The 10435-nt window shown below is 44.9% G+C and overlaps 1 protein-coding gene across 1 annotated transcript in view; it reads left to right on the top strand.

Moving 5' to 3' along the window:
- The window catches only part of Itgb3 (integrin, beta 3 (platelet glycoprotein IIIa, antigen CD61)), a 42063-nt gene extending 33353 nt beyond the window's left edge, over nucleotides 1-8710 (top strand). Inside the window, exons 14-15 of the mRNA XM_005402248.2 lie at nucleotides 3318-3484; nucleotides 5776-8710. Coding sequence (XP_005402305.1) covers nucleotides 3318-3484; nucleotides 5776-5841 — 233 coding nt within the window. The 3' untranslated portion in view covers nucleotides 5842-8710. The remainder of the gene's footprint in view (nucleotides 1-3317; nucleotides 3485-5775) is intronic.
- Nucleotides 8711-10435: the final 1725 nt, after the last annotated feature.

Genomic DNA, 10435 nt, shown 5'->3' with positions numbered 1-10435 from the left:
GGGACCAGGCTGCTGTGCCTTTGCAGTAGCCGGCTCTGCTGTGTTTTCCCCAAGGCTGCCGTGCTGATGGGGCAGCCTGCTTTGCTTCTTAATCTGCTCTGCTTGAGGTAGCCTGATGCATCTCTTTTCTGCGATAAGCTTTCAGTTTAATTCTAAAAAACACCCTGAGCCCTGCCCTACTTGCACAAGTTAACATCTCTGTGTTCTTTGCTGGTGCTCCTGGTAACTGGAATATCCCCCACTATTTGAGGGCCTCTGATTTAGACACGTTACTTCCTGCAGGCGCCTTCTAAGACCTCCTCCAGCCTCCACGCTGCTGACGCTGACGAGGTGTGGTACTTCTGTGTGATTCTCACAGCATCTGGGCTTCCTTTAGAAGGGCTGTCATTATGCCAAAATTAAATTGCTTCTTTAATCATCTGCTCAGTAGATCCTAAGCTCCACGAATTGAGGAGTAATGTCTGTCTTATCTACTGTCATATCTCTATACTTAGTAATCTACAAAGAAGGTATGTAATCAATGAAGTTTGAATGAACTAGTAGAACTGGTTATTCCTAGGACACACGGGGGCTTGAGTCCATCTGGGTATCTGCTAGGATAATTTTGGTTGCTTAGGGAAGGAAGCGATGAAAGTGATAAAAGGGACGCAGGTAAGCCTGTAGGAGCCATTTTGTGTGGGTCTCCCCAACGGCAGCCACGTCTGTATCATCCAGGGAATTGCTAGCTCCACCGCAGAGGATAGCATAAGTGTCCCCATCTGGGATATTATCTGTCAGTGCTTCCTAGAACTCTCACTGTGGGGAAAAGGAAGGTAAAGAAAGGATGATGTCACCTTAGTTTTATTTAGTGATTCCAGGGAAAGCTGACAGGAAGCAGACGTGGACTGGTTCGATCTGACTTCTTCATAGGTATCCACCTCCCACGTTAATGCTCTGCATGGATACTTTTTACCCTCATGCTCCTGTATCTTTGTCCTTTCTTATTTCAGAAAGGCATTATATCCTTCCTTTTGGGTCTAACATTACTTTGTCCCTTTGCTAAAACTTGCTGTGTCCCTTCTGAATCACTTACCCAAATCTTTTGGCATGGGATTTTGAGACTGGAACCTACTGCTTAAGGTTATGGGTGAAAAAGGTGGTGATAACCCCGGAAGATACAGATACACCCTGGTGGAAACTTTCAGGGTCTCTGCCAGTAGACTCCTTCCCACTAGGGAAGGGGACCCCAGGTCCAGACACCCAGATTTCCTTTTTATTTTGTAGTGCTGGGGATTGAACCCCTGGTTTTGTGCATGCTAGGCGAGTGCTCTACCTTTGCAGTAGCCCGCTCTGTTGTATTTTCCCCAGGGCTGCTCTGCTGATGGGGCAGCCTGCTTTGCTTCCTCTAGCCATAGACCCACATTTCCTACCCAGCTTTGCCTTTTCTCTCTCTCCCCCATCTCCACCCATTTCTGTAGGCTCTGGCTTTAAGGAGAGTGCAGAAGCTGGGGGCCCAGCGCAGAGGGTATTACTCTTTTTCTCTTCCCCAACTCATAGTCTTGCAGATGGCCTCTTTCGAGGGCAGGGAAGATTGGTCAAATGGGGATAAGACACACAGAGTGGGTTCTTGAGCTAGGACTTCTTCACTCTCAGCGAGGGTTGCCAGATAAAATGTAGTATGTTTCACACAATATTTGGTACATAGTCGTACTAAAAATAACTTGTTTATCTGAAACTAAAATTTATCTGGACCTGCATGAGTAATGTATGAGTAATTTTGTTTGCTGAATCTTCCAGCCCACCTGGGGCTTTCCTGACTTTGCGTCACTCACAGTAGATCCACAGTGTGGCAGGAAGGGTGATCCCGAGAGGAAGCCTGCGCCCCACCCCTGGTGAGAGAGATGAGTGACAGGTTGTTTTCCCCTGAAGACCTCCTGTGACTCTACCTGCCCTGTCCATACTGACAGCAGAATTAAAGAAGCTCACTTTGAGATTTAAGGGCCAGTCCTACCCAGAGCTTCCAGGGAATTCATAATTACTTTTCCCAGAAGAACGGAGGTCCTTCACTCCTGGGAATTCAGGCACTGGATGTACGGTTTCTCTCCAGGCTCTCCTTTATTTATAGTCAGGTCGCAATTTGGCGGGTTGGAAATGACCAGCTTGGTTTGCGGCGGTGGCTGTGTCTATGTTGTGTGTGGTGAGCATAGGGGGTACACTTAGAGAAGGTGGGAGGTAGTGTGCGAAGTGGGTGTGACTTCCTCTCTAGACTCGTCAACACAAACACCTGGTTTCGTAACACTCGAGGTGGTTGCCTGAGTGAGGTCACTGGTCAAACGCTGGAGGGTTATGGGAAGCAGAGCTCTGGGTAATCGCTGACCCGCAGAGGGGCACTGACTGTTGCTTTGGTTGTTGGCCGGGGCCAAACAGAATTAGCACTTTGTTTTTTTTTTGTTTTTTTTTTGTTTTTTTTTGTTTTTCTCCGGGACCGGGAACCGAACTCACGACCTTCCGCTTGCCAGGCAGGCGCTTTTGCCGCTGAGCTAAATCCCCAGCCCCAGAATTAGCACTTTGGATGACTAAATATTTTGGGAAAGAATGCCAGATATTGTTGTAGCTGCCAGGCCTCGTGGCCTCTAAGCGTGCTATAAAAGGTTACTAGGTTCACAACCCTCAGGGATGTAAATGTTGGAACCAGGGTGATAGACACGAATGCCTGCAGGGGCTAAGTAGGCTAATAAACTAATGAAAGACTGGGTATAAGAATACCAGTAACAATCGTAGCTGATATTTATTGAGCACTTATTCTGTGCTTGATGCTGTTTGCAGTAAATGCATTTAACTATTCCTCATAACAAGTGTTCAGGTAAGTTTGAATATTTTCTCCATTTTAAAGATGGAGAAGCAGAAGATACCAGGAAAGGTCAGTTTGCCAAAGTTCATAGTGAAGTCGGTGTTAAACCAAGATTCAAACCCAGGCAGCAATCACTTTAGATTCCTGTTACTACTACCCGCTTGGTTTCCTTAGTCAGTCTATCTGTCTGTCTCTGTCTCTGTCTGTCTCTCTTTGTCTCTCTCTCTCTCTCTCTCTCTCTCTCTCTCTGCTGGGAATTTAGCCCCTGAGCTCATACGTGCTATGCAAGTACTTTATCACTGAGCTATATTTCCCGCCTCCTTTTTTTTGTACTTTGAGACAGGGTCTCACTAAATTCCCCAGGCTAGACTCAGACTTGTGATCCTCTGCTGCAGCCTCCCGAGGAGCCTCAGATTCTTTATTCCTTCGTCAAGAAGACATTGTACCTAGGCAGTTCAAGTGATTCCTGCTTTTTTCTTTTTGACAGAGTGTCCCAAGGGCCCTGACATCCTGGTGGTCCTGCTGTCAGTGATGGGGGCCATTCTGCTCATCGGCCTTGCTACTCTGCTTATCTGGAAGCTCCTCATCACCATCCACGACCGGAAAGAATTCGCTAAGTTTGAGGAAGAACGAGCCAGAGCGAAATGGGACACAGTAAGAGGCTGGGCTGAGCGGGGTGCTTTCTTAACTCTGACTCAAGAATCTAAAGTGGAAGCAGACACTGAGGGTGGCCAGGTCCAGCTGGCATTGTGGTTATCCTCTGTTCTGGGAATTTGGAGATGGTCTACTGTTCCATTGTCTTTAAGCTTCCAGCAAGCCACTTGATCTTCTACCACACGGTAGCACAGAGATCAAGGGCTGTGTCATGAGCACTGATGGAACAGAAATAGGACTCAGCTCTGCTCTAACACTGTGAAGAAATGAATAAAGAAACTTACTCGCCGTTTGAGGAGCCAGGGCAAACCCTCACTGAGAACATGCATTATATAGTAATGAACATACACTAGTGAAGTCCAAAGCATTAAATGCAAATAGTAAAAAAAATACTAGCTAACATTTACTGAGGATTTGCCATGTGCCAAGAACTCTTTCTAAATGCTTTGTACATGTATTTCATTACTGTAACAACCCGATGTGGTGGACAGTATTATTGTTCCTATTTGGTAGATAAGGGACTGAATGCAGAGAAGTTTAAGTAGCTTGCTTGGTTGTGGGAGGGAATTAGGTAACTATAAGAATTACTTTTTGTGTGGTTAGGGTTAGGGTTAGGGTTAGGTTAGGGTTAGGTTTTCTTTGAAGGAGGAGCAATTGCCTCCATTTTGGCTGAGCCTGACCCTATTTCCATGTACTGATATGTACAGAGCTGGCTGGGACTTTTCCTTACCCCTTCAGTTGGCTTTAAGCAATGCGTATCAGTCTAGCCCAGGTGCTGATGGTCATCTCTGGAGATGGCAGGCGTGTTTTCCCCGGGCGCCCCATTGCTCCCTTGAGTGAGCCGGGATGAGGCGGGATGTGTGAGCCAGTGCTCCGCGCTGTCCAATGGAATTGAGCCCTGGGGTAGAGGCTGTGACCTCCTGGGGCTTGAAAGGTTACACATCAGAGCTGAAGCACCAAAACATTAGACACTATCTCAGTTGTGTCATGCAGATGACTCTTTCAGCAGATTCTCCTCTCTGCATTGGCAGAGGTGATTTCAGGCCTCCCACCCAGCCCAGCTCACGGCACTCACCTGCTTCCCACGGTTCTCACAGTCACTCATCCTCAGGCCACTCCCTTCTTCACAAAGGAATAAAACCTGGGTTTGAAGCCTTTGTTCCGGATGGCCATCATCATGGCTGGACTTAGGACCCCTTGGCTCCCCATAGCTACACACGTGCCTTAGTGTCTTTATTCTCCCCATGGGTTGCACTGGAAGTGGTAGGTTGGAATTAACTCCCTAGAATTCCAGTAACTTTCATGGGATTGCAAGTAAGAACCTCCTGGGCCGTGACGAGGATCGGGAAGGGCTCTCTGTACTACCTTGTTCTCTTCTTTCTCCTCAGATGGTGACATAGTAGCTTCCAAATCAGGCTCTTCTCGTACGCTTCCTGCTGCCTCTCCTGTTTTAACTCAATTTTATTGAGAAACTTTTATATATTTAATTTTACTCTGTTCTCCTTTGACCCATCTTCTGCATTTTAACTTTTTTTCTAGACTTTCCACAGGGCTATTTGACTCCCTGAAGGTTCAGGATTAGGCTGAAAGTTTGTTCCCGTTTTGATGGTGAGCTCAGGGCTTTGCATCCACGGGCCCCACCAAGCTGGGGTGTTTCTGTCAAGGCCGTGTACAATGTCCTGAACCTCTGAGGCACACAAGAGTGTGCGGGGCCTCTTGAAGCTGCCATTAAAGCCTCCTTAATCTTAGGGAATTTGACATTTTTTGTTGCTCTTTTTGTGTAGGCAGTGATTTAAGAAAGGAGATGAAGACAAATTGGGAATTATTTCAGCAGATCTGTCCTCTGTACCTGCTACATTTTTCTTTCAGGCCCACATCCCCCCAGCATTACCATAATGAAGGAAAATGGGAGAAAGGCAACAGAAAAAGTAGGGAAGACAGGAGGAGATAGGAGAGGCTGGGAAAAATCTCTCCTAGAATGTAGAATGTTTTGAATCTCCAAAGAGGGCTGAAAAAAAAAAAAAATAAAAGGATGGGCTGATTTGAACCCTTTAGAACTAGTGGCAAGATGGCCACTTTATCTGTCCTCTTCCTATTTCCTACCATCTTAAGAGGAAAAATGTGAGTAAGGTGTATTTGTTTCTCCCATGGTAAATCTCGGGCAGACCTTTCAGATGAAATTTAACCCTTCAGATGAGATGAGGACAAATTAAAAATTATTTCAGCAAATAACTCAGAGGAAGGAAGAACTGAGCAGTTCACTGTAAGAGATTCTTCTGTTCTCTCCACAGGGCAACAACCCACTCTATAAAGAGGCCACATCCACCTTCACCAATATCACCTACCGGGGCACCTAACAGCAAGCAGTCATCCTCAGATCACCAGCAGACCATGCCGGATGGCGGGAGTCTGTGCCATCGTGTTTACAGAGGACAGTGTTTGGGGGCGGGATTTGGGACCTGGAGTGGGGTGGGCTGGGAGAATGTCAGTATGTGGAAGTGTGGGGCTGTGTGTGTGTGTGTGTGTGTGTGTGTGTGTGTGTTGCATGTGGGGAAATGTGTAATTTAAAACTTGTGATGTGTCCCCACAAGCAGAGTTCAGCCTGCTATTGTCCTCAGAATGCCCCCTGCAGGGATTTTTCCTGCTCAGCTTGACGGTGATCTATGGAGCTGAGCAGGTGTTCTTCATTACCTCAGTGAGAGCCCAGCTTTCCCTGTCAGGCCACTGTCCCTGAAGCATAGGACAGAGCTGAGGTCTCTACTTCCACAGGAAGGTACAGTAAGCCTGGGCTCCATCTGTGTTCGTAAGTCTATGGTTTCTTGGGTCCGGCTCTTGCCATCGATGGTAGGAACTGCTGGAGCGTGCAGCCCGGTTGCCTCTGTCTCCTTTCCCTTCTCTCAGGCTGGAGGGTGAGTCAGGGAAGAGTTGAACCCTCAGGGCTGCCTGTGCCTCTTGCCGTCACTTCGGTCCAGCTGGGGTCTCTCATGAAGGGAGTCCTTAACAACTAACCCTCCCACCTGTTGGGAGTGAGGGCGGCAGGGTCACTCAGGGGTCATGTGTGGCCCGGGGCATGTGTTACCATCCTCTAGTTCATATCTGCTATCCTCAGATTTGCCTAATTTGGCAGCTCTCCCCTGGAAGTTTCTAGAAGTGTCAGCCTTAGACTAGCACCATCTCTTTCCCTCCTACTTCCACACCCTCACTGTTGCAGACAGTTGTTACGTACAGGGATTCCTTTCGTGCCTGAAGTGCTATTCCTCCAAGGGAGAGTGCTCTGGTCGGGGCCAGAGGTCGGACTCTCCCTCTCCAGACCTTCTACCCCTCGTCCCAGGCACCTCTACAACCTAACTCTGGGCCGCTGTGTGCCACATCCTTCCACGAGGGGGGTTGTATCTACCTACCTCTTGGGTGTTTTGTGAAGAAGTCATTCTCATGAGTTTGCTGAGCATAAAGGCCAGGATGGAATTGGGCCAATTCCATCAGCATGTGTGGTTTGTTCTTCTATGGGCTGGACAACCTCATTTTAACGTCTTTAATATGGAGGCCGTAAGTGCAATTTTAATGTATTTTTTCTCGCTGGGGTACCTGAAACCATAATGAGGTTTGCTTGATCTAAAAGGAACATGTCCATGAACATACTTGTATTACGTTTGTAATTTTATTTGATGACAAAGAAAGCCTAAAAAACCCCACAGACTTGGATGGGGTGCAGACACTCCCATTGGGCATTATTGGTGGCAAGTTGCTCCCCAGTTGCTGGGCCTGTAAGGGGCTGTCTCTTCCTGGAAGTCCGTGGGGATGGACATGTATGGACATGCTGCACTTTCCTGAGGAGGACAGACTGTTCTTGTGTCCCAGCAAGAGCATTTGCTCCATTGGTACTGACTTTTAGCTAACATGAAAAACCAAGTCCCACCACCCAAGGAAAAGGGAAAGATCCATGAATGATAATCAGAAAATCTGAATTCTGGCCTCAGTGTTGCAGCTTAAAGAATCTTTACTATTAATTAGGAAAAGTTGCTTGCTTTTTCTCAGGACTCAATTTTCTAGTTTGAAAAATGATGGGTTTACACTAGCCAGTCTTAAATCTTGGAGCAGCTCTTTTATTATCAACACTCTAAGATGCTGGGGTTCTCTGTGGCATCAAACACACAGGTATGATCCTGGGATGTAGCTCAGTAGTAGAGTGCATACAAGCGTAAGGTCCTGGGTTTGAGTCCCAGCACTGACGAGAAAGGAGATTCTGTGGGATAGTACTAGTGTTTGTTTTTAGCTGAGAGGTGTGAGAGACCCGGCTTTGGCAACAGCAGGTGTCATTCCCTATCAACTTTCTCAACGAGAGTCACATCCTACTCTCTTCCAGAGCCCCTTCTCCAACACTTGTTAACAGCTGTGTCTCCTGATCTAACCCTTGAGCTCCACTTAGTTACCTTTCCTAGTTCACTTGGCAAACATTTGCACCCCCATTTTAGGAAGAATCAATAGGAAGAACTGTTGTTCACCCTGGTGTTAACACTGAAAATTAGCCTTGGAATGAAGAATGAGGCAGTGACTAAACCCTGCCTTTTCCCATGGGTTACGCTTACTTTAGGAAATAGGAATATGATAGAGGAGGGAAAAGGATGATCAAAAACCAGGAAGTTTTTGATAACCTAAACTATAACCTTTGGCTACTGATACAGAGTCCATGAGAGCAGTAGTTGGGCATTGTCTGTAGATAAGATGGTTTATATGAAGAAGTTATATCAAAGGAGGAAGGAAACTTACTCAAAAGATGAAAAAAACCCAGAGATCTTGTCTGAGCTTCTGGGATGAGGCTCAGAGGCCTTGAAGACCAGTACTGTTTGTCAGTATGTGGGGATAGCTGTCACCAGACAGTGAACAGAAGTCATTTTTGGTCTCATGTGGGATGAACATGTAAATAGTATTCTGGCATCAGGCAACGCAGAGCAAACAATTGTGCCCTGTCATTTTGGAGGTAATTTCTGTCCAGTCTCCGGATCTTGTGCACAATAATGGGAAACCGAACATCACCGAGAAATTCCTGTATTAGGAGTCAGTTCTTTACCTCTCAGACATTCCTCAACTGTCTATGATGTCAAGATACTTCTTTTGAAGTAGTCCTGGTTAACATTATGTAAGTGCCTTCCTGACTTCTTCACCACCTCCTCCGTTTGAGTTGTGCAACAGTGAATTAAATATGCTTTCTAAAAAGGATTGGCCTAAGGCTGTCCAGTGCTTCCTGTGTTGTTATTTCTGTTTCCTTGGGGTGAAATGAACAAGTGTCATTGCCTTACACATGATTATTTTAGAACAAGCAGGTTTCCAAATGGAACAGAATGGTGACTGCTGTGGGAACCGAAGCTAGTTTTAGAGTTCAGAGCTTTTCTTTAGACTTCATCAGATTTTCAAAATAAGTAAGGTGTATCACTGTTCTAAGAACTTGATTTTTAAAAGGGGAAGTATTTAGGAATTTGTGCAATTTCAACAGAACAGATTTCAACAGAGCCTATTCTTGGGAAGCATAAACGGGTAAAGGCTTAATGACAGATTATTTGCAGGACCATTTACAGGTCACAACTTTTACTTCAGATAGTGGGTATCAAAAGTGTGGTCCCAGGCTCAGCAATATTAGTATCACTTAAAAATTCATTAGAAATGAAAACTGATAGGTCCCAGTCCAGAAATACCTTAAGTTCTGAGAAGCAAGTAAGGCAATTTCATTGTGCGAATATCATAGAGTGTATACATACAAATGTAGACAGTGCCGCTGAGTCACTTTCTGTGACCTCTTGATGGAATTGAGAGATACAGTAACCCTGAGATGCAGGAGGCTGCTGCTGGTATAACACAGCATGCTGTTTTACAGTAAACTTATTCTTAATAAGTAGGAGGAGCACACTCTAATAAAGTATGGTACAGTGAGTACATAAACCACTAACAATTGTTCATTGTTACTGTCACACGCTGTTGTGCATAACTCTGTGTGTTATTATACTTTAATTAATAGTACAGGCTTGTTTACATGTGAGTAATGTATTGCACAGCGTTAAGATTGCTATGATGTCACTGATAGGAATTTTCAGCTCCATCATAATCTTACAGGACCACTGTCACGTATACTGTCTGTCATTGACCAAACTTTTTATTTATTCCCTAAATTTTTATTTTTTATTATTACACTTTTGCAGTAATACTGATGACATTCCTCTTTTCGTCTTCTCCCCCTCCCCTTCCCACTTGAAAAAGATCCATCTATTGCCTAGTATCTATCTTTTATTTTGCTTTCATTTACATTTTGAGTTTTATTTTGCTTTTTATTTATATTTTGGGTTTCTCATATAAGATAAACCATGTGATATTTAAGCTCATGAGTCTTATTTATGTCACCTAATATTATGGTCTCAAGGTGCATCCATTTTCTTAGAAATGACTCAAATCCAAAATATTTTTATATAGCATGTGACGACGATTACTGAATTAGAAAATCTGAGTTTGAGGCCCAGCAGTCTGTTTCAGTAAACCCTACTGGTGATTCTGCTGCATGCTTGCATGGGAACAATTGATTTAAGGAGTCAATTGTACCCTTCTGATCCAGAAAAAAGTTTAGTCAGTAAGTCGGCTGAGTTACTCTACTGTTAAAGAACATTCTTTGGATAATAAATTCCAAAAACCAAGTATCCATCCACACAGAATTAAAAACATTTTGGTCCATTTCCAAGTGAAGTGATCTTGGGCTTCTTGAGGTCACTCAAAACCACAGATTCCTATGAGAAATTAAATAGATTGGAGTCCTGTTACAACAACAACAACAACAGCAGCAGCGACAGCAGATAACCGCCTAACAATACGTGGCAGATAGCTAAGAAAACATGATGTGTACCATCCTACCAACCTACAAGCAAAAAAAAAATTTTATGCAGAAGAGTTGGGATCAAAATCTTAATTATT

This window comes from Chinchilla lanigera, unplaced genomic scaffold, assembly GCF_000276665.1.
Source record: "Chinchilla lanigera isolate Chin_1 unplaced genomic scaffold, ChiLan1.0 scaffold00077, whole genome shotgun sequence".
Lineage (NCBI taxonomy): Eukaryota > Metazoa > Chordata > Mammalia > Rodentia > Chinchillidae > Chinchilla > Chinchilla lanigera.
Note: the sequence above shows the minus strand (reverse complement) of the source record. Positions and strands in the feature narration are given on the sequence as shown.